This window comes from Marmota marmota, unplaced genomic scaffold, assembly GCF_001458135.2.
Source record: "Marmota marmota marmota unplaced genomic scaffold, marMar, whole genome shotgun sequence".
Taxonomy (NCBI): domain Eukaryota; kingdom Metazoa; phylum Chordata; class Mammalia; order Rodentia; family Sciuridae; genus Marmota; species Marmota marmota.
In genome coordinates this window covers 3,539,258-3,562,963 of record NW_025999944.1, presented here as the reverse complement: position 1 = coordinate 3,562,963, position 23,706 = coordinate 3,539,258, and the positions used below count along the sequence as shown (strand labels likewise).

Sequence of the window (23,706 nt, the reverse complement as noted above, 5' to 3'; positions counted from 1 at the left end):
GGAGGAATAGACGAACTCTAGATAGGGGAGAGAGGTGGGAGAAGAAGGGAGAGGGCAGGGGGTTAGAAATGACGGTGGAATGCGATGGACATCATTATCCAAAGTACATGTATGAAGACACAAATTGGTGTGAATACACTTCGTATACAACCAGAGATATAAAAAATCATGCTCTATATGTGTAATATGAATTGTAATGCATTCCGCTGTCATTTATTTTTTAAAAATCAATAAAATAAAAAAAATGTTTTAAAGCAAAATTTTCATGTTCAGAAAATTTACAAAAAAGGATATAAAATGGGTTAGTTTGAGATGACAGTGTTTCTTCAACTGCCTAGTTTAAAATTCCTTCTCCTTTATGAAGCAACAACTGGGAGCAGTTGGAAAAAAAAAAAAGAATACAAACAAAATAAGTGTTGGCAAGGAAGTGGGGAAAAGGCACACTCATACATTGCTGGTGGGACTGCAGATTGGAGCAACCAATTTGGAAAGCAGTGTGGAGATTCCTTGGAAAACTTGGAATGGAACCACCATTTAACCCAGCTATCCCACTCCTCAGTCTACATTCAAGGCCATGACCCCATCAGGGGAAAAACCCAGGACTAGCAGAGCTAGAAAGGCCAGGGTATGTTCAAAGAGGGTTGGACCCTATTCTTATGCAGAACTGAACTAGATCCTGAAAGTCCTGGGCTTGGATCATCCTGAACAGGTCTCTCATTTACATTTGGAGGTCAAGGGAGACTTGAGACACTGTCTGGTGCTCACGTGGAATCCCAGGCCTCCACCTGCAACCTCTCCTGTCCTAACCAAAATTGCTGCCACATTTCCAACGTGCCCCCTGTCAGGAGTGCTATAGCTCCACCAAAGGTCATTGATTTAGGGCAGCAGGATTTAAAACACACCTCAGCTTCAGTCCTCCCTTCCTCAGCCCCAGTTCCTCCTCCTGCTGCATCATAATGAGGACCCCAGGCGCCCTTCCTGCACACACTCTTCCTGACTGACGATGGGTTCCCTTCTAGGGGGGCAGCTCCTGCCCCAGCGCTCAGCACAGCACCCACTGCGCCCCAGCCGGCCTCTTCCGCTCTGCCTATTGGAAGTGTCCTTGTGCTCCCAGGCTCCCTCTTCTCCAGGAAGGCTTCTCCCACTCCAGTTGACAGAGACCTGTCATCCTCTTGCCCTTGGATGCATTGCCTGTGGCTTAGTTTTCTGTTGTTCAGAACGGTTCAAACTATGACCATCACATTGCTCATGATGAATCATATAATTTTATCTGTTAATTAAAAATAAATAAATACTGTACTTAACAACCAATAAGAATAGATGGCAGCTGTCAGGCTTAAGTGACAGTCTTCAGAGGCCCCCTGGGGTGCCAAAACTCTTCAGCTCCTGGACTGTGGGGAGGCCCTGAGAATCCCAGGGAAGGGGCTGTGCAGCTGGAAGGGCCCGGTATGCAGCCAAACACAGGGACACTGGCAGATCAGGACAGGTAACAGCTGTCAACGAGTATACCAACTTAGTATAAATCCTGCCAATTACCAGAAATAATTTAAAATAAGATTTACTCTTACTAAACCATTTTTAAAAGGAAAAAAAAAACGGAAATTGATTGCTAAAATTGTAGGTTCCAGGGCAGATGGGGTCCTCAAAAGACCCTATTTCAATAAGCCTAGTCAATCATTTTCATTTACAAACTCCCAGGGCAAAGAAATTCGCACTTTATCAAGCTCTCAGAGAGATTTTGATGTAAATTGGAAATTTAAAAACCATGGCCTTGCCACTTAGCTTCCTGCCCCGTTTGTAAACACTTTCAAGGCAGGATTTGTTTCCTAATGCTTTGAAGGTGCCCCATGCAGAGCACATAATTTGAAATTTCAGGGTCAGATGCTGGGGCTTAGTGGACATCCTGTCTCCATGCTCATTCAAAAGGGTCTGATTGCCACCCCCAATTTAAATATATATATATATATATATATATATATATATATATATATATATATATATATGTTTTATGCAGCATGCTAGAAATACATACACAAAATCTAAAATTGAAACACAATTTCTGTGGAAAAAAGTACTTATTACCTGGAATGCACTTTAATGTTTAGTTTTCTGTTCTATTCTGAAGGAAGGAAGATTGGGTAGGGCCAATAAAGTTGAGCTCACAATACAATGAGTCATATCTCACAGCTTCAGAAACACTCATCTAGGACTCACAGCCTAGTTTGGAAGTGTCAAGAAGCAGCACAGAAAATAGAAGGAGGCCAGTAGAGTAGAGGAAGGGTGGGGGGAGATAGGGAGGGAAAGGGTAAGGATGTTGGCCAAATTATAGTGTTATATTGTGTGCATGTATGAATATGACAATGAATTCCAACGTTCTGTATTATTACAATGAACCAATAAAAAGTTTTTTAAAAAGAAGCAGCACAGTGAAGTGGCTAAAAATACAGACCCTGGGAGCAAGCTGCCAAATTCAAGTCCCTGTTCTCCCGCTTAACTATCTTTGTGAATTTGGGCAAGAGTGGTGCTTTCTATACCTCAATTTCTTTTCCTACACAATAGGATAATAAGAATAAGTTTCTCCTCCAGCTGGTGTGAGAATTAGGTGAGGTAATATATTAAGTTCAGAAAATTTCCAGGCATCTAGTAAGAGTGTCCAAAGCATAAGCTGCCGCCTCCTCCTTCTTCTTCATCACCACTACCAACGTTGATCTTCCAGTTATCCTTTCCTAAAACAAGGCTAAATTGCAAAACCACTGGTGGGAAAAAAAAGGCAATATCAAAGAGTTTATTTGCAAAACTGTACAAAACTCCACAGTGTGCAGGGCAGGGTGTAGCGATGCCCTGGGCCCGGGGTCAGGCAGACTGCCCTCCTGCTCCTGTTTGCAGGGGAGGAATGAGAGGGGCTTCTGTTTCCAGCCTTGGTGCTGGTCCTGGAGAACATGACTGCTGGTACTGAATGGCTCCTTCTGCCTTCCACTAGCAAACACTTTATTTTCTTGCTCACATTTTGTGATTCACTGAGAATCCCAAAGCTCCCAGGGTGAGAAGGACTTCTGCCAGGGTCTGACTGTTGAGGTTTCCCCCAAATTCCTATGTCGAAACCTACCCCCCATGCAATAGTATTAAGAGGTAGGACCTTCAGGAGGTGATGAGCTCATGAGGGCTTCACCCTCATTTTACCCTTTTGCCATATGAGGACTGAGCGGAGAGCAGCTTTGACCAGATGATCTTGGACCTCCCAGACTCCAGAAGTGTGAGCAATAAATCTCTTTCCTTTATAAAGGACCCAGACTAAGGTATTTTGTTAAAGCAGCCTAACAGATTAAGGCAACTTCTTTCTTACATTGAATCCTGGGAACCATATTAGAATGTCAGTCCATAGAAAGGAAGATTGGGTTTCTTTTCTTATCAATTCATTACACTCAATCCAGTAAGGAACAACCCACAGAGAGGGTTTAAAAGAAGGGAAAAGCAAACCTTTCAATTATGCCAAAGGCCAGCATAATTTAACCAACCTCTCCCAGCACCTCAGATACATGGATGGCAAAATTAAGAGACACCTGCTATCAGATGGGAGGCGGATAAATTTCTAGAACATTCTACCAGTCACCCAAAAAACAAATTCAGGAAATAAAGAACTGGAGACTTGTAGTAAATGTTTCATTGGTCATGATGATCAAAAGATGATGGTTAACACACACACACACACACACACACACGCACCTCATTCCTCCTGCTGCTAGGCAGAGCGGCATGTCTGCCTTGCACTGCTCTGGCTGGGCTTCTTATCCTGTGGGCCCTGCAGCCACGGCCCCTCAGGACTCTGCCCATCATTCACCCTGAACTTCCACTGCCCGGGGTTCTCATCTTCCCTCAGCACGGTGCCTGGAGGCTGCTCTTCCAGGCAGAGCTGTGAAAATCGGAGGCCTTGGTCGGCTGAGTCTGCAGTGGGTAGTGTCGCAATGTCCGTGACTTCTTCTCCTTTTCCAAACTCTCCTTCTCTCCCCTCTCCCACCCCATCATTGTTCCCCAGAAACAAATAGGATGGCTTCACTGGTCAATTCTTTACATGTACAAACACCAAAAGCAGAGGAAACGCCCCTGGGCCACCCCCCTCCCCCCAAACCCCAGCGCTGGGAGAGCAGCCGGCGGGCGAGGCTGCTGGACCTCGAGCTGCGGACTGTCCGGCTGTCCTGGAAACTTCGTTGGCCTCTGGGCTTTACCTGGAGGCCTCTTCCTTCAGCTCCTTGTTTTTCCGCACCTCCTCCGCGTGCTTGTCCTGGGAAGAAAGGGAGGAACAGGGCAGGTCACACAGGCTGCCCGGACCTAAAGGAAGGCAGAGGGGAGAGAGAAGGGCAGCAAAGGATGGCCATCAGGAACAGCGGAGCAGTGTCAGCCGAGGCGTCCTGGGAGGGGCAGAAGGCGGCAGGTGAGTGAGCCCAGGGACTGGTGGGTCCCAGCCTCCCGCAGGGCCCCCAGCCTCTTCCCCCTCCTCTGGCTACTGTGACAGCTGGACTGGAGGCTTGGCTTGACTTACTACAGGAGCCGCTGGGGTGGCTTGTGCGGGAGGAGCCCGCAGGAGAGCAAGCCCCACCTACAAGTCACCAGCCTGCGACACCTGCCTGAATTCCTGGTCCATCCCCTTAGTGCTTATTGCCCACACCCCTCCGCCTCTCCACCGGCTTTCTTACACTTAGGGTAAGAGAGCCTTCATTTGAAATCCAGCCCAAAGGCAGGCCCCGCCCTCTGCGGCCCACCAGCTGCGTGACCAGCTGCATGTCAGGCTGCGTGGCCTCAGCCGACTCCTCCAGGTGGGCCACGTTCTCTGATCAGGGAGGGGCCTGGAGGGCGGCTCTGGCACCTCCGGAGCTCTGTGATGGCAGCGTCCACCTGCAGGGCTGCGTCCTGCCTTTGGCAGGTGCTGGGTAAATGACCCCCTTTCCAGTCCCTGGTATAATCACGTTCAAATGGCAGAATTGACCTGAAGTAGACCCACTGAGGCAGCCCAGGCTCCCAAGCTAGACCTTAATCTAGAGCTCTGTCCCTAGAGAGGCCCTGGAACTTCCCATGGGTTGGAGGCAGAGAGCAGTGTAGCTTAAGCAGTGGTTCTCAAGCTCTGCCATGTGTCAGCAGCATCACCTGGGAGCCTCTGTGGTCCCCAGAGACCAACCCTAGAAAGCCATGGTAGTAGGTCTGTGGCAGGGTCCAAGTATGTGTAGTTTTAAACTTTGCACCAAATAATTCCGGTGTAGACCATTGGTGACCCAAAGACTGGTCCAGAAGGTTTTCTCTCCCCACCTGCTGTCTCCTCCAGTGAAAAAAGGTGAGTGGGATCAAGGTCCCAGAGAAAGGTGCCCTCTCAAATGTCTGTGCTGGCACCTTGCTGCCTGGAGTCTACCTTACCTCCACAGCTCATGTTCCCCAGTGTGAACCTTTCCAATTGCTTCTCAGGTGAGCTCCCGGGCCCTGGGTTTCCAGCCTCCCTTTCCTTGTCTCCAAAGGCCCTCTCAGTGACGAAAGCCTAGTGACACAATGGTGGGCTCTTCTCCCTAACACAGGCAAGCAAAGAGCCACCTGGACCCAGAGCCGAAGCACTGGCTTCTAGTCCCAACTCTACCCGTGTTAGCTGTGTCACCCAGCGCAAGTCATCTGACTCTGACTGGTTTGCTCATCTGCCTCAAGGATAATGCCTGTTCTGCTTACCACCGTGGACTTGGGAGGACAGTAGTATAATGAGACAGAAGTGTTTGCAAACAGTCTTTCAAAATCTCTATCACGGGACCAGCCTCAATTATTTATTTTGGACTTGGCCTCTGAGCCCATGCCCCCTCCTATTCTGACTGCAGATTTTTATTTTTTCTTCCAGAGTTTGTCTCGAGTCACCCCTTATTAATTGGGGAAGCCTGAAATCAGACCCAGATTGCTTCCCGCCCACAGGGTACTTGCTGCCCCTCATAGGAGAGCATCAGAGTGAGGGGCTGGCACGTGCTGACCAGAGCCAGGGCCTGCACAACGTACAGATCCCTGGAGAAGAAACCAGATCTTTCCAGTACAGTTTCTAGGCAGATGGGCGGGAAGGAGTGGGGACCACGCTGCTCACCATGGGACGAGGCCACCGATCGGGTCCCGGGAGTCACCGGGCAGCAGGCGGCTCCTGGAAATAAAACACAGAGGTGGAGCTTCCCAGGAGCTGCAGGAGAAACTGGGGCGGCCTTGAGACTCAGGAAATGAGGCCAGCATGTTCTCCAGCGCAGCACGGGCTGTTATTCTGCTGACACGGGGGACCAACCCCAGTCTCTCACATTTCTCATATTCAGGTGACACCGTTTGGTTTATGGACAAATAGCATCCTCGTGGAAAGAACCTGAGACTCACTTGGTCCACATCGAAAGGTCTGGAGAGAATTGTTTCCTGCTCAATGGGCGACTCAGCTTGTCCTACCTTGGACTTCAGAGTCAGCAACTTTCATTAGATCAGTTCATTCAAGGATGAAGCCCGGAATGCACAGCCATGTGTCTGTCCCTACTCCCTTGCCTTAAACAAGCTTTCTCCATTTAATGAAGGATACAAGGTCCCTAAGACAATGAGAATTTTTGTTTGTGTTATTGCAGAAAATCCCCTGAGGAAACCCAGAGCTTGGTTTGTGTTTCTTGCCTGTAACTTTCCAAAGCATCCCATTGGAGCTCTAAGGATCCTGCCTAACAGAACTATTTCCATTCCTGCTGAGGCTGCTTCCTCCTGAAACATATGTAGGTCCAAATACACTTGCCATGGAAGGAAAGCAGAGCACCCCAGGAGCCTCCTTTGGAATCCAGGACCATTTACCTTCTCTTGCAGCCGTTCCAACATGGCGGCAAGGTGGGCCTCCCGGTTCTCCTTATTGGATTCCATCTTCTGGGCCAGTTTTTCCTTCGCCATCTTGATGAAGTTGTTGTTTTCCTCAATGGCTTTTTGGATCACCTCTCGCTCATGCTCTCGTTTCTCTGCTAGGTGCTTCAGGAGTTCAGCTTCCTGGTACTGAGGAAGCACAAAGGGAGAGAAAGGCTCTTCAGGGTAAAATCCAGACTTTACCACCTTGGATTAAGAGTTCAGCACTCAGGACACATGCCTGCCTCACTGAGCTTGCTTTCCCACCTGTGAGCAGGAAGCAGGGACCTTCCCGCACCCTCCCACCACCTGCAAAGCTTCCCACAGCCCTTGATGTTTCTCAGCTTTGTTCTAAATATCCTCAGGACCATCACCACCATCATATGAATTAATTAATTCACAAACACTAAATGATCTCATACTAAGTTCCAGGTATTATTCTAGCACACTAAGAAAGAAAGAAAAGGTCTATTAGAAATAAGAAATACCACCTAGGTACCCTTCAACAGATAATGGATTAAAAAAATATGGTGTATATATACAATGGAATATTACTCAGCCTTAAAGAAAAATGAAATTATGGCATTTGCAGGTGAATGGGTGGAGCTGGAGAATATCATGCTAAGCGAAATAAGCCAATCCCCCAAAAATCAAAAGCCGAATGTTTTCTCTGATATGTAGATGCTAATTCACAATGAGGGGGTTAAGAAAGAATAGAGTTATTTTAGATTATGTATAGGGGAATGAAGAGAGAGGAGGGGGTATGGGGGTAAGAAAGAAAATAGAATGAATCAGACATTATCACCCTACGTACATATATAACTATATGACCAGTGTGAGTCTGCATCATGGACAAGAGAAATTATACTCCATTATATATGATGTATCAAAGTACATTCTACTGTCATGGACAACTAATTAGAACAAATTAAACATTTAAAAAATACATACATAAAACTCAGACTAACATGTGAGAAGAGCCTTTAAGAGTGGAGAGGAAGTGCCCCAGGAGTTCCAAAGAGGAAAGGATTGTTTTCTGCTGAAGGATGAAGAAGAGCTTATACCAAGATGGCATCAGAGTTGAGCCATGAGCATCAATAAGGAACCCAGAAGGCCTACTGAGGAAAGGCACCATGGCCTTGTCCCCTCCCTCCCAGTGAAGAAATTCTTACCTTAAATCCCTAACATTTTTTACTGTGTTACTCTTGTCACTCATATAAGGCCACCTCTGGGAGACAAGTGGCACAGTGCGTTGTCCTCCTAACCAAGCTGTGAGCTCCTGCAGGACGGGAGCCCTCACTTCTTTCTTTCCCTTATTGGAGCCTCTTCCTCTGCCCTGTCCCCGGGAGGCCCTGTCTAGATATGACCTTACCCCAGCTCAGGGCCACCACCCGTCTTCTCCAGCTCCCTCCTGCCCATGCTAAGATGGAGCAAAGAAAGAAAGGGGAGCACTTACCTTCCTTCGTTCCTCGGCCGCTTCTAGTTTCTTCTGGATCTCTTCCAGTGATGGGTCTCGCCGCCGGGGAAGGGAGGCATTGAACTCGGGCACCCCATCAAAGGAAGGTGGCTTCAGGATGACCTCGAAGGACTGGCCCGAGGTGCATTTGTTCAGTTCAATGACTTCCATGTCCGAGATGACGCACCAGTTCAGGTCCACTGTGTCTGCTGCAGGATGAGAGCGAGGGCTGCTTACCTGCTCAAGAAAGGCTGGGCCCCCCTGAAGCATGCACACGGACCAGGAGAGCTGGGTCCCCGTGGCAAACCAGTGGCCAGGGGCCTGGTTCTGTCCTGAGCACTGCTACCTAAGGTCAGAGGGCTGATAGGGCCCAAGGTCCATAGCCACAGTGAGGCCCCAGGCTCCTCAAGTAGGGCCCTGGGGACATGTGATGTCTGACACCAGCCACAGCAACAGCAGCTGCCTTGGCTTCTGCCTCTACCACCAGCCTCCTCCGAGGGTTAGCTCTTGCGCCCATTGTCCTTGCTGGTGACAGACAGTGGTACATTTTACCCACTGCCCCCCCAGGCCCCTCCTCGTCCCGCTACCCACTGACCGCTGGGCTGTGGACCCTGACTCCTCCTACCCTGTTCTCTTCTTTCTGTCCAGTCAGCACTGTCTTTCCGCTGGCTTTGACCTTTCCTCCTACACTGTCTCCCACACCAGCCTAGACAGAAAAGACAATCCCAGGTCATCCAAACCCGCCGTCTCCTACTGCCAGGCCAACCCCACCCCTTCCTCTCAACAGGAAATAGGAGGTGACCTGTCCCCCACACCCAGCAGGAGACCCTGGACCTCCAGTGTCTGGGAACCATCTCTGACACTGGCCGCGAGCAGTGCAGCCACACAGCCCAGGCAGGAAGCCCTCTTCCCACGTCCAGACTCTTGGACATCTCCTCCTTCCCTAGGAGACCCCTCAACCACCCCGTGTCCCCTCTTCCCTTCTGGTTTGTTCCCGAGGGTGGACTCTCTGCCTGGTTCCCCTTGGCGTTGTTTGTTCAAGAAATGAACAAAGGTGAAGCTAAGAGGGAGTGCTCTAGGGAGGGCCTGATTCAGAGCCCAGCTGCCATCTAGTGCCCCAGGCTGGACCCCTGCAGCTTGGACCCTGGCACTCTGGGTAGGAGCATGTGCACGGCAAGGAGAATTTCATGAAAAGGGGGCTGAGGACTGCACCCCCATGCACAGGAGGGAGCCTCTACTCCTTTCTTCCCCAACTGAGTCCTCACTGACCTTCATATTTGTAAGATGACTTATTCAGAGGGTCAGCCAGGAAGCAGGAGCAGAACAGGGACACCAATGGGAGCTCCTTCATCTTCTCCTTGTAGGCTGCGGAAACATCCGGCAGGTGAAGTTGGGGACCCTGGCTGGCCTCAGAGACCCACGTCCACATGAGTTGGCCTGGAGTTCACCCAAGCCACCTGCATCCACTCCTCCCACATCTGGAGCCACCTCTTTAGGATTCTGGCGTGTGATTCAGCCCCTCATCTGTCCCCCTCCAGAGCACCCAGTGGCCCCATCTGTCCTCCAGTATTTCTCCCCTCCTAGCACCAAATGCCAGGCACCCTCAGGTATAGACCCCAAGCATCACCACCAGCCCCAGCTTGACCCCGGGACCCAGCTTTCTGTCTCCCCACGCCCACCCTGGATGGGCCACTTCTTTGGCATTGGGATGTAGGAAATCCATGCTCCATTCTACCAGAAGCACTGGGTAGTGCCACACAAAGGGTGGAGAAGAAGACAGGACAGGGAGTCTTCACTGTCCCTCTGCTCCACACCTTTGCTGGGTGCTAAGTGGGGCTGCTCCTCCTGACCTTCCCAGCACAGTGGCCAAAGCCAGCATGGCTGGTGTCCATGAGGCAGGAGTGTATCTCCACCACCAACAACTCCCTCTGTGTTTGGAGGTCACAGTTCAGAGCCGCCCGGGCCGCAGGGGTGACCCCTGTCCGTCCCTCCCCACTTCCCTGGAGCTAGTGGACATGCTTTTGTGCCTGGCATTCTCAGGCCTTCTCAGCAGCAGCCTGCCCAGCACAGAGCCAAGTGCTCTTCCCTCGTTTTCTTTCACCATTGAAAACATAAGTGACTGCAGAAATACCACATGGGCATTTGAAAAACTTTAAAAGAAAAAATACACCGATGAGCAAAAGGAAGAAAAACTTCAGTGATGATCCCACCCACCACTCGGGGACTGAGAGGGTCAGGAGCCACCACGGTGGGGCAAAGGCTGGGACGAGAAAGAAAAGCCCTTCCTCCTCATGGGAGGCATCTCCATGCTCTACCCCTGTGCTCTCTTCCCAGGCCTGTGGTTAGACCTGCTAAAAGCACAGAGGCAGAATGTTTGCACAAGAAGAAATTGTTACTAGAGGGAGAGGGGGGTGGCCAAAAAACTCTAATTGCACTTATTTTTATTCACTTTCAAAGTCATTACTTTGGGGCCAGGTGTACTGGTGCGTGTTCGGTAATCCCAGCGACTTCAGAGGCTAAGGCCAGAAAATCACAAGTTCAAGGCCACCCTTGGCAAGTTTGTGAGATCTTGCCTCAAAATAGAATATTAAAAAGGGGCTGGATATGTAGCAGTGACACAACACCCTGGGTTCAATCTTCAATACCACACACACACACACACACACACACAAATAAATAAATAATTTTTTAAAAAATCACTGATTTGGGAGATGGCACAGCTGGGCAACACATTATTAGTTTCCCACTAGTGTGGTGGTGGGTTATCTGACAGCCGAGTTTAGATGATGATGTTGGCCTGCATTACTTTTCAGAACTTGAAGGCCTCTTTTCATATTACGTGTGTCTCCTTTTCTGCTTAACTTTGGGGTCAGATTCTACTTGGCCCTTCAAGTAGACACGTCTCTGTGCATCCATAAATCATTATGTGCAGAGGAATAGCCTATGCTTCCGTGCCATGTGGGGACCTACCTGCAAGGGTCATTTTTGCTGGGATCTGGTGGCTGATCTGACTGAAAGTCACAGAAGACGTCTCTCACCAGCTCAGGACACGGTCAAACCCTGAAACAAAAAAGAAATAGTTTACCACGGATAGATGATCAGCCTGAGGAGGGTCTCTATACAACTGCACAGGAACCTCGGGGGTACTGCACTTGCTCTCACCTCTAGGCCCTCTTTCCACCAGCTCTCACTTCCCCAAACACCCACCCTCTTCCGCATCACTGGGTCAGGTTCAAGCACTAATTTGCCAATGTCGCCGTGGGCTTCCTTGTCTCGAGGCTTGAGTGCGAACTTGAGTTTCCCAAACCCCTGTGAACAAGAGGTGTTCCTCTGTCTCCCTGGGCAGCTCAGTGGCCTTCCCAAGGCAAGGATGGTGGTGAGAGGCCAGTCTCCAGTAGGAATTGCCTAGAGGTATTTTGAAAAATAACCACCCCTCTGAACTTCTGTCTCCACACCCCACCTGTCTCCAGCCAGCTCCGACACGGGGTGAGAGGGAATTGGACAGAGATGTTAAAACCTTTTCAAGATGGCCTCTCTCTTGCCTGCCCTCCAAGAACCACTGGCCCAGGCCCTCCCTGACCCCACTAAAAACACCCCTGGGCCACGAAAAGAGAAGGATCAAGGCCCAGTGTCATCACACTTGGTTGATGCAGAGACAAAAGTGGACTTGTGGGGGCTTTGTGGGAGCCAAAGATGGGGCTCCCTACTCAGCATGAGGCCAGAGGAGCCAGGGAGGGACCCTGGACAGAGCATAAGGGACAGGTCAGAATCTGGCGAAGAGGGCATTCTGCCAGAGAACTGCTCAGGCCAGGGTCAGGGTGAAAAAGCTCAGTGTTCTGGGGCTCCCTTGAGCTGGTTGGTGCTGGAGCAGAAGGTGAGAAGGAGGCGGGACAGGAAAGGAGGTGGGAGGAGCAGCGAGCGAAGGCACTGCCTGGAGCTCACTCAAGACAGGAATGGCAGCTCTGGAGAGTGCTGTCACCCAGGCCGCTCCATCTTTGACCACAGGTACTGGTCACTCTGCCAGTGGAAGGTGGCACGAGCCAGCAGGCTGCCTGCCCACGTCCTCACGTGGCTAAGTGACACTGAGGCCAAACTGGAGCCCCTTTCCTCCAAGAGCCAAGGTGCCTTCCCACTAAGGGCCGGGATCCGAGCTCGTGGGAGTGGCAGGGCCAGCTCTGGGGTAAGAGCTAGACCAGTGCAGAGCAGATTGCAGATGTCAGCTCTTGGCTAGTCGTGTCACAGGTCCGAACCTTGCTTTTCTGACCTTAATTCTGCACAGAGTTGTACCAATTAGATGAGAAAAGCCTCCGCCCTGCACCAGCCCACAGAATGCGTCATGGATGTCAGGGGCCTTCCCTCTGCGTCAGGGTGGTCCTCCCCACAGCCCTGCAAAGACTGTCGTCTCCATTCTCAGGAGAGGAGAACGAGGCTCAGAGGGTCTGTGTGACTAGAGAGCGCGCAGACTTGACCTAGATCTAGCTGCCCACGAGTACTCGGTCTCCTGTCTCCTCATTGTGCTGGGTCCAGAGGCCCCTGCCAGGCCTCTCCCGTGCCACACAATGGACCTTCTTTCTCTGGTATCAGGCTGGTCCTGATGGTGCCAGGGGGACCAGAGTGGGGAGGCAGGCCTAGTGCCTGGATGTGAAGTCCCCAGTCAAGAGTCTGCAGCCTGCACAATCTGCTCAGGGCCTGGCTTTCTGAAGGCGACGGGCTGAGTGAGGAAGCTCTTGCCAGGAGAGGAGCGGCCTCGGACCTTAACCTGGGTGATGGATCAGAAATGGAGGAGGAGGCAGAGAAGCCCACCTGAAGAAAGAAGGGGAGCTGAGCAGGGGCAAGCACTTGGAGTCAGAGGATGTAGCCCTTGGCCCAAGCCGGAATGAGGATGAGGCTGTGCTCAGGGAGCACTTTGCACCCACAGCATCCCAGCTGCGCTCCACTGAGCCAGAGCCAGGCCCACAAGAGAGACACCATCAGCTCCACTTTCAGAAGTGGAACCTGGGGCTCAAAGAAGTTAAGATGCTAGACTAAGGTCACACAGCTCTGAGGTGGCAGAGCCACGTCGAGCATCCCCATCTTGTGACTTCTAAGTTCCTCCCTAGTGGCCAGGGGAGGAACTAGATTCTCACTACTGCTTCCTCCATGCTCCTGAGGACTCAGGGAAAGCCAGTCTGGCCTAGGGCTATGGATTCATTTTTAAATGTGCTATGTATTTAAGCACAGTCTACATGGAAGCTACTGTGCTAGGAGTCCGGGGAACATAGAGAATGTCAGGGAGGGAACAGAGATGTCACAGAGGTGAGCAGCAGTGTGCATGGTCAAGGAATTGGTGATGACCATGGGATCAGAACCTGCATGATAAAAAAGGTACTCATAGAATATTTGCTACATACACACTCTTTTACTTTAGTTTTCATAACTGTGTGGTGAAGTAGGAATGCTATCTGCATATTATGAATGAAGAAACTGAGGGTCAGAGAGGCCAAGTGACATTTCCATTCAGTAGAGAGAGTTGAGTAAGATACATCGACATCTTAATCCTAATGACTGTGAATGTGGTCTTATTTGGAAAAAAGGATTTCCTCGGATGTCATTAAAGATCCCAAAATGAGATCATCTCTGATAACCCAAGTGGTCCTTAAGTTCAATGGCAAGTCCTTATGAGTGATACACAGAGAAGCCATACAAAAATGGAGGCAGAGATTGGAGAGAAGAAGCCTCAAGCCAAGGAATGCCCAGGGTGACCATAAGCTGGAAGAGGCGGGGAAGGATCCTCCCTAGAACCCTGGAGCAAGCGTAGCCTGCTGGCACCTTGAGTTTGGAATCCTCACCACTGTTTTGTGGTAAGGTGCTCCAGCCCTAGGAAACCAGTACCCTCAGTAAATAACAAAACCAGGAGCCAAAGTCACGATGATTCTTCCACCGTATCTCAGCAACCAGCATTTGTACCTGGTCTGATTTGTTCCTCAAGAGGATCTGTGTACAAGAATCTCAGGGTACACGGGACCCTTTAAAATCCTCCTGCTAATTGCTACACCATTTCTATTTCAGCCAAGATCTGAAAGATCTGCTGCACATGGGATGCTCTGAGGAAGGACACAGAAGACACGGGGGCAGAGGGTAGGCAAGACCTCCTGGAGAGCACAGCAGTGCCAAGGAGCACCCGGCCTGAGAGGAGCCTGGCGGCACCCTAGTTAGCCTCTGGCATCAGCGGTCAGTGGAGCCAGGACAGCAGCCTCCCCAGCGCTCGGCCTGCTGGTGTGACCTAAGTGTCATCTTGCACAGGCGGTTCAACAGTCATGCCATGTCATGCCACAGCAAAACACAGGCTGGTGCATGCTCCCAAGCACTTTGTAGGAACACCGACTGGTCAGTCAAGAGGCCCCTGTGGGGCTGGGCATGGATCGGCACAGCAGGTGGGAGAGGACTTCAGCTTCAGCTGGCCCAGATGCCAGTGCGGCCTTACCCCAGGTGACGAGGGGCCATCATGCCATTTAGGTGAAATGCCTAGGGTGGTGAACTGACTTTGCATCTGGACAGTGAGATGAGTGGTGGACTGGGTTTATTCAGAACAGAGGGGACCCACTGGGTTGATGCAAAGTACACTGGGACTAAACACTAGAATGGGACAGGGAACCCACAGAGGCCTCCACACCAGCGAAGGAGTCTGTATCTTGTATTCAGTTAGAAAGGCTTTGGTGTCCTTTGAATGAGAGGAGAGGGCGGTGGTGAGGCTTATGGGGACAGCAATAACAACGGCTGCCATTTCTTCAGCATCTACTTTGTACCAGGAAAAGCAAAGGCGTATCTAATTTATTTTATTTTTTTTTTTTTTAAACTATGAACTTATTTTTTTTTTTAAATATTTATTTATTTATTTTAGTTTTTTTCGGCAGACACAACATCTTTGTTTGTATGTGGTGCTGAGGATCGAACCTGGGCCGCACGCATGCCAGGCTGGCGTGCTACCGCTTGAGCCACATCCCCAGCCCTCTAATTTATTTTTGATAATGAGGAAATGGCAGCTCTGCACAGTTGGGTAAAGGATACCAAGTCACACAGACAGTAAGAAGCAGAGTTGGGATTTGAGTCTGTGTGTGTTCCCTCGGGAAGCCTGCTCTGTGCGCAGGTTCAAGTACAGGCACAAGGAGATTTAGCAGCAGTGTCGGCTTGGGGAAAAGATTAGGAGGGGAAGGCTGGCAGTGTTTTGTCCAGGCAGGCTGGGGACCCACCTGGGCTGTCATTTCCATCCCACCCAGCACTGCTCTCCCACCTACAGACTCACCCATACACTTCCCCAGCTCCAGCTTCTAAGCAGGTTCAAGTACAGGCACAAGGAGATTTTTCCAGGCATCTCCTGTGCCTGGAAAAGCAAGTGAGCATGCGTTTTTATGGGTGGAATGAACCATTAGCTTCACCAGTACATAAATTGGTGAGTGATCATCCTACCAAGCAGAGTCAGCCACGAGGCCTCAGACTCAGAGGGGTGAGTTTTGAATGGGAGAGGGCATGGCTGCTGGGGAAGCCCTAGAATCAGGGAAGATGTTGATGAGAGGGATCTCATGGCGGGATGGTGGGGAGGAGAAGATGCCTAAGGTGAAATATCAGTATCCCCAATTTCCCTTGAACACCAGAGTGTCAGAGGTGAGGAAATCACCAAACAGATGCGTGATCACAGAAAGGGGGACTCTCCGGGAGGAGCTATCTCAATCCTGGGGAACAGGACAGACTTTCTGATGAGCACGCGATGAGACACAACAGGCCCAGGTAGGCTAAATGTCCTGTATCACACACAACAATTCCATGCAGGAAAAATACCCCATCAGAAATGCCAGTGACTTCCTCTGGGGACACAGGTCCGGAGGTCACACAGCAAGTTGCTGGCAGAGAAAGGTCAGGAGCCCAAGCATCTGGACTCCAGCATTGGCACCTTTCTTCTTCACACTGGCCCCTTCTCCCCTCCAAACACCAGGCTGGATGAGAGGAACAGCCACCCCGGGGCCAGCAGAGCAGCATCCAATGAGAAGGTGGGCATGCGGACAGGATGCTACAGGGAGCGTCAGCAGGACCATGCTCCCCGGCTTTCTACAAGGTGGGTAGTAACAGGAGCAGGCAGAGGAGAGTGCTGAGTGCTCAGGCACCACCTGGCGCCGCCACCCCCCAGCGTGCACACAGCCTCCCAGGTGCTCTGACTGCCCACGTGGCACAGTGAGCCGCACTGTTCTTGTCACTCTTAAGAAATGCCCAAATAGCACTCTCAGGATGCGTCCAGGCCCACGCGGACTATTTTTGAGGGATAAGCAGCTAATGGATGCCCAAATGGTTTGAGTAGAGCTCTCCTTGGCAAGGGTCCTGGAGGCCAAATATAGGAACTCTGGCACAGAATTGGTACAGCAGCTTCACGGTGGGGGAACCATGAAGGCTGAGCCAGGTCCTCCAGCCACAGGCAGAGTGGGAAGGGCTTCTTCCAGCTGTGCACTGGACCGGCCTCTTAGGAGTCCAGGTCAAGTTCTGTGTTCACCTGGTATTAGCTGCGTAAGTGACCTCAGCGTCACATGTCTTCACATTGGACTGGAATTGTACCATCTCAGAACAGTAACTTAGCTTACTTCACACTGACCAGGGGCTCTGTGCGCAGCATGTGTCTTATTTGAGTTTAAAATCAAAAGGAGTTAAATTATTTTTTCATGAGTGTGGTTTTCAGTCTTTCCACACTATTTATTAAATATTGAATTCCATGCCAAGTCCTCTGTTAAGTCCCAGAATAACCCCAGGTGGGGAATCTTAGGGAGTTCTACAGATGCTCTGCAGGTCTTCAGCAGGGTCCTCTGCAATACTATGGACCATGTCATCAAGGAAGAAGGAGGGGATTAGAGTAAAGACCATTTAGGGACAAGTGAGTCATAGAGGGGGCTGGCAGACAGAATGGTGTGTGATTCACTGGCTTTGGGGACTGGTAGTATCAAAGCTCCCCTTAGGTTTGCTTTTCAGGGCTTCAAGAGGAGACGCGGATGGTCGAGAGCTTCAGAATGCAGCATAATTGTGTTCTAGGAATGACCTGCTGGTGACAGCAGAACTCTGGAGGCCTAGGTCTGAGGAGGCCCTCAAGGTTCTAATGGCTATGCTGAGAGGAAGCCATTAGACAGCCCCAAATAATCCACAGTGATGGGACTTCCCAGGCTATTTTTTAATCTCCTATTCAATATACACAAGAGATTCAGCATGGCAGAAGTCAAGTTCAGGGTGTAAATTTTTATTCAGGACAGGCAGAGAATTGGGTTTGTGAGTCAGGCTCTGGGTGGGGTTCCAGAGTCAGGAGTAGTCTCAGGCACTAGCACCTGAAGCAAGCTCTGTAATTTCACTCCTGACAACGACATGGATGTTTGACAGTGCACCATGGTTGACCAGGAGCTTCCCGGTGCACGTGTGCTCATGCATCTTACACAAACTGCTTCAATTGCAAACATACTAGCCCTGAATGTCGGAAAGATCTATGTTGCAGAGAAAAGAAAATAAGTATTTGCACTCTAGTGAGTTTACACTCTCAGCATTTCCTTATTTTTTTCCTGTGCCTATTATGTTTGCATTATTGTAATCCATGTGTATACATTTTACCATTCACTCTCCCTGAAACCTATGAAATGGATATGATTAGACCCATTTTCCAGATGGTCAGTTTAGCAACTTTGTTTCCCTGAAGTGGGACAAGGAGGAAGGGATAGGCATAATTTGAACCAGAATCTTTTTACATCAAATTTCATGCTGTTCCTGACGAAGCTCCATGCTGTTCTCAAATCCAGCCCTGTCCCTACATGGGAGCAAGGACAGCTGCCCATGGCACATGGTTGAAGTTGACTATCTCCAAATTGCCTCTCTATCCTGGGTGACCTCATGCTTAAAATTCTTACCATTAAGCTGTCCTTGGGTTCAGCTATGGCCTCAGACAGTCCCCATTTGAAAGCCTACACCTAACCTATCAAGCATAATAAATTGAGTCATTTTCGTATCTGGACAGAAAAAGCAAGAGAACTTGTCGACATCCCCAGAGGGTCAAGTTCTTTGCCCATTCTGCAGTCCCACAGATAGAAGGAGTCACGGGGATCTCTAGATTTTTATTTCCCATCTCTTCTCAGATGAAGAGACAAAGGGTCTAGGAAATTTAGTGCCTGTCTGAGGCCCAAGGAGCAGAGTCCTACTTCCAGCCCAAATTAAACTACACGGAAAGAAGCCCCTTATCTTTTGCAACATCATTTTTATTTCTTTGTTCTTTCATTCTTCTCCAGCGCTTATTTTTTAATGTTACTTTAATTTTAACTTTAAATGGATATCACTTACAACTATAAGTATACAAGTTAAGTATAAGTATAAAATGGTGTCCACTGATTTTCTTTGTGTGAGATAAGAGATTTAACAAAATTTTACTTCCTCTCTCTACAAACCTGGCTCTGTCAGAATGATCTGGATTTTTCAGTTTTGGATTGTCATTATTGATTTCTTTTTTTTTTTTAATGTTATTCACTCAACAAATATTTTTTTGAAAATCTACTGTATGCACTATGCAAAGTAGTAAGACTACATGATCACCTTACTCAACATATCCCTAGCCCAAGATATTTGACATTTTTTGCATTCGGCTTTGTAAATATGCTTACTATAATTAGACGTCTATAAAGGCTATTGTTCTGGTTGTTCATGACCATTATATGTCCTTTTTGAATTCAATTTTTTTAATCTGATCATTTTTTACTATTTACAGTACTTCTTGGAGTAATTTTCTCCAGAAAGCCCTCATGGTATGTTTCTTGGGAGTGTCTGTGTCTGAGATGCTGAAGGTAAGTGGCAGGCAGCCCTGACCCTGGGTTGTCAGTCCCTATGCGTGTGCAGGGAGCAGTTAGCCTTGGATGCTGTCTGTCCGCTTGTTCTCACGTATGCACTCTGCACTTTGCACTTTGCTCCCTTTTCTGGTCTGGATTTCAGGCACAGACCCCCCGCCCAGGGACCCACCGACTCCCAGCACGCTTCCCGTCCTCCTTCCCCCAGATTCACATTCTCCAGCTTGTTCTATGAACTCTAGATTTGCCAGTGCCCTGTTATAAACCAGGCCAGCCACCGCCCCTTTTGATCTGTCTTGTTCTTCTCCCTCTCATCTCTGACAGCAGGACCCAAAGCAGGCAGGGCACACAGCTCTAACGCAAAGGAGCAAAAAGCTTTGGGCTTTGGTGGGGGAGAAAGGTAGGTATGTACATGTGAGTGGGGGCAGGTGGGAGAGGAATATGTGTGGGGTGCATGTATCTGTGGATCCTCCTACCTTCCTATTGGGACTATAAATGGGAAGGGTGATTTTTTGGATGGGGGGGGGTCCTTGATCATTCTCAAACAAAAATAGAAAAAGCAACCTTTCCCACACTGTTACATTTCTGAATATAACAAATGCTAATTTAATAAGCAAACCAGGTAATGCATGATGCATGTTCATTTCTCAAACTAACAAAGAGTTCGGTCCTCTAATAAGCAATATAAAAATTGCATTTTTCCCCATTACATAATTCCACCCAAATTTCTATGCTTCTTCCAAAAAAAAAAAAAAAAGAGTCATTTCTTCAAACTTTCTAGGAATTCTGTCTCCAATGAAAGTCCTCGGGTAAGCAGGAAATAATATAAAACTGTAAAAAGGGACATAGAAGTCAGGATCTTAAGTGTTCTGGAAAACTTAGTCTTTTCTTTGGTTATGATCTTGATAATTTGAAATCCTATATGTAAAATCAACAACAACAGATCTGAACATTCCTGTTCTTCTTGCGTGGTCAATTGAAAGTGGACTCTGACCCCTCCCCTCCTCACCTGTCCTGCTTTCTTTGCCCTGTGTCCTTCTTTCCTGTTTCACTATCTTATTAGATCCCCATTTGTCAATCTGTGTTGCTCTGTTTTAAATACTGTCAATCAACCCTCTTTCCTCCTGGAGAAGGCACTTGGTTTAAACTGCCTGGTCAAAAGAGGGAAGGTGGCCAGTCTCACCTGTTCCTCAGATCTCTTTCATGGAGCCAAGATGGAATCTAGATATGAACCACTCATCCAAGCAAAAATGTGAGGAACACCCCTACCCCTCCACCAACAGTAAAACCCAGAGTCCTGCTCACCCATGGAGTCACATTCCAAGATATCCCACAGGTGCCTGAAATCCAGGATATACTGTTTTCTCCTCTACATACATACCTATGATAAGGCTTCATTTATAAATAAGTCACAGCAAGAGATTAACAACAATAGCTAGTAATAAAATAGAGTAATTATCATAATATACTGATAAAAGTAAGTTAAAACTTGCAAATAGCTTATTTCTGGAATTTCCCACTTAACATTTTTGGACTTAGTTGCCCACAAGTAACTGAAACAGAGAAAAACAAAACCATGGATAAGAGGGCACTGCTGTATGTCTGCTAAACACTGGACTCTGGGGGAACATGCTAGACAAACCTTTAGAACACAGTATCTCACGAAAGAAACAGTCTCCCATTTAAAATAACACTTGGAATGAACTATAACTTTCAGACACTCATTTTGTATCTGCCAATGAGCACATATAGTGTACAACATACAGTGTACATCCTGATTGGACACATACACGTGCACTCACAAATACACACATAACTGAAAACGCATTCCTAAGTAAAAAGGCACAGAAAACATAATTTATCCATTATATTGGCTGTGTTCTAAATTTTTTCAATTCTACCTTATCTCATATTATTAAAAGACATACTGGTTATAATCCACAAAATTCATTTCATAATCTACTAAACAGGTCTTAGTCTGTAGTGAGGAAGACTAAACCTATCTCCAGGGCAACGCAGAAGCCTCCTCTCATGCCTCTCTGCTGGTGGTCATCCCCCTTCTTCTTGAATGCCTTCAGTGAGGGAAACTCACTTCCCACAAGGAAGCATGCTCTCTGGTGAAGCATGGAGCAGTTAAAGAACCTTGCTCACTCCAAAGCTGCAGGTGTGGCTGGGCGGAGCTGGGGATAACAAGAGGTCTGGGAAGAGCTGGCAGGAGCTAGGCAGCCTCGGAGAGGGCTGGAAGCACTGTTCCTAACAGCAAGGCAGGGGCTCCGTGAGCTACAGGAGAGGACAGGGCTCTGGGAGGCTCCGGTTCACTTCTGTGGAGCCACAGATCAGAACTGCCCCTTCTGCCTTCCTTCCCCTCCAGCACTATGATCATCTCCACATCTGATGTATGATCTCATTCCCCCTGGCACCCGCCCGTGGGAGAGCTCTCCTCCCCCTAGAGGGGGCCTCAGCCTCCATGGAGACAGATTCCCCCACATTCCCTCCGACCTTCCCACCCACCCACCCCTCAGGGCTCCAGCAGGCCACTTCCAGCACCCCCCAGTAGTGTTCTCTTGTCCCTGGGACACAGGGGCATCCCTGCCTGGGCTATGCAGACAAGGGCACCCCCTAACATGTCTGACCTACCCCCCTAAGACTCCCTGGAGACCTGCCCAGCTTCAGGACAATGAGGCTCCCCCACACCTGATGGCATCTTCCTGGGAGAAATAAAACAAAGACATGGCCACCACGTGGGACCGAGCCGGCCACTGGACATCAAAGCTCCAGGTCCCGGTCCCGGGCATGAGAAAAGGAAAATGCCTAAACTCCTGGAAGGGTGGGGGTCTGAGTGAGGAGGGAGGACCAGGGCGTGGCAGGCCTGTGCTCCTGCAGCCTCAGACTTTGAGCCCGCTGGCCCCGCCAGGTAGGATCAGGTTGACCTCAGGGTGGGGCGGGGCGAAGCAGAGGGGATGATCTCATTGCATCCTTAGGATCAGGAGGAGAAAGTAAGGTGGTGGAGAGGCAAGGAGAAGGATGAAAACGGGAAAGAAAGACCAGGAAAGCCGAAACTGTCAAACACAGGGCAGCTTCAGGCTTGAAAGGGGTCTTCGGGTCAGAATCAGTTCCAGGGGAAACCAGGTTCCAAGCCAACCCTTTCTCCCTCAGCAACAAAACATTTTTATGCAAAAATAACTCACCAGGGACCTCCCTCCGACACTGCCTCTCTCCTGAGCTCTGGAACAAAAGTGAGGATCCCACCCTGGCCCCTGCCCCTCGCCAAGCACCATCCCCTGCCTCGCCCTGCTTCCCCCAAGGCTTGACAAAGTTTAAATGACTGAGTGAAACCAAAGGCAACACAAAGGGCCCCGGACCCTCTGCCCCTCCTCTCCGTGGCTGCTGTTTTGCTTCTTTCTTTTGTTTGAAAACCTCCGACCCTTTGCATCTCATGTCTTCTTACCTGCAGTCCAGTTAGAAGCAAGCGAGCTGCTCTCTCCTCACTCCCTCAATTAGTGGTACCCTGGGCTTCTCTCAACATCAGCACCACTGCTCGCCTCTTGCCATGACATCATCTCCGAGCTCTCTGATTGGCCAGCAGTAGGTTGCTTGGCAATTGGACAGTCTCCTCTGGTGGAGCGGGGATTGCCTGAGCGAGTAACTCTTAGCAGGCCAGGGAGTGGGAGATGATGTCAGACAAAGGGCTGCTTTCCCCACTGCCCGTGGAGCCGGGGAGGCAGAGAGTGAGGGTGGCGAGAGGGAAGGGAGGGAGTGGTAGGGGGAAGGTGGGGGGGAGGCACAGCCTGCACACTGGGGGAGGAACCATGAATGATTTGGGGAATCTTTAGCTCCTTCAAATCTGGGGGTGAGAGAATATGGAATCTAGAGAAGCAAGAAGATAGAACAGATGAACCCTAAAAATAGCTTCCCAAAAGGCTTGATGCCTGTTTCCAGCTCGGTCAGAAGGCTGGTGGGTTAGGACAGTGACTCACAAGGTGGCAAGGGGCTGCAGAGAGCCCAGGGTGGAGCTGGCAAGGGCTTCATGCAGGGGTCCCAGGAGAGCAGGGCTTCCCCCTGGCGGCCCTCAGGAGGTGTCGGCCACATCTGTGTTGGGGCATTTGCCCGGGACCAGTGGGTCCTCACAGCCCACAGGACCAGCCTGGGTCTACCAGAGGGAGCCACAGGTAGGAGCCCAGACTAATCTTTACCCTGAAGGTTCCTGAATGTGGTGGGATCCTGGGGGGAGGGGAGGGGTCATCTGCAGTGCCTTCCATGCCCTCGGGGAATCCAGGGGGCCCCTGATGAAGGAGGCTCAGCTGCTCACTGTCAGCCTGTGGGCAGGAGAGGACAGGTGAAGCAGGAGGGTTGAGGTGCCCTGCAGAGCAGGACTCCTCCTGGGGGCGCCTCCATGTGACCATCCTCGCTTTCCACCGCCCAACCTTCCTCACTCAGTTTTCTCGGGAAGGACTCACTTTTAATTGTGGCAAAACATTCAAAACATAAGTTTTGCTCTTTTTCCAGTGTGGGGAATCAAACCCAGGGCCTTGCACGTGCTAGGCGAGCCCTATA

General features: G+C 49.7%; 1 protein-coding gene across 6 annotated transcripts in view; it reads right to left on the bottom strand.

Annotated features, from left to right (window-relative positions):
- Positions 1 to 3,651: 3,651 nt before the first annotated feature.
- Stmn4 (stathmin 4) overlaps positions 3,652 to 23,706 on the bottom strand; it is a 36,497-nt gene continuing 16,442 nt past the window's right edge. Inside the window, exons 1-8 of one of the 6 annotated variants that reach the window (XM_048801546.1) lie at positions 22,601 to 22,738; positions 11,294 to 11,383; positions 9,593 to 9,688; positions 8,949 to 9,029; positions 8,324 to 8,532; positions 6,826 to 7,017; positions 6,101 to 6,154; positions 3,652 to 4,279 (exon numbers count right to left, since the gene is read on the bottom strand). In XM_048801546.1, the coding sequence (XP_048657503.1) occupies positions 6,134 to 6,154; positions 6,826 to 7,017; positions 8,324 to 8,532; positions 8,949 to 9,029; positions 9,593 to 9,688; positions 11,294 to 11,306 (612 nt within the window). In that variant the 5' untranslated portion in view covers positions 11,307 to 11,383; positions 22,601 to 22,738 and the 3' untranslated portion in view covers positions 3,652 to 4,279; positions 6,101 to 6,133. Of the gene's footprint in view, positions 4,280 to 6,100; positions 6,155 to 6,825; positions 7,018 to 8,323; positions 8,533 to 8,948; positions 9,030 to 9,592; positions 9,689 to 11,293; positions 11,384 to 22,600; positions 22,739 to 23,706 lie in introns of those variants that run through there. The other 5 variants (XM_015499388.2, XM_048801547.1, XM_048801545.1 and 2 more) reach the window with 5 other exon arrangements.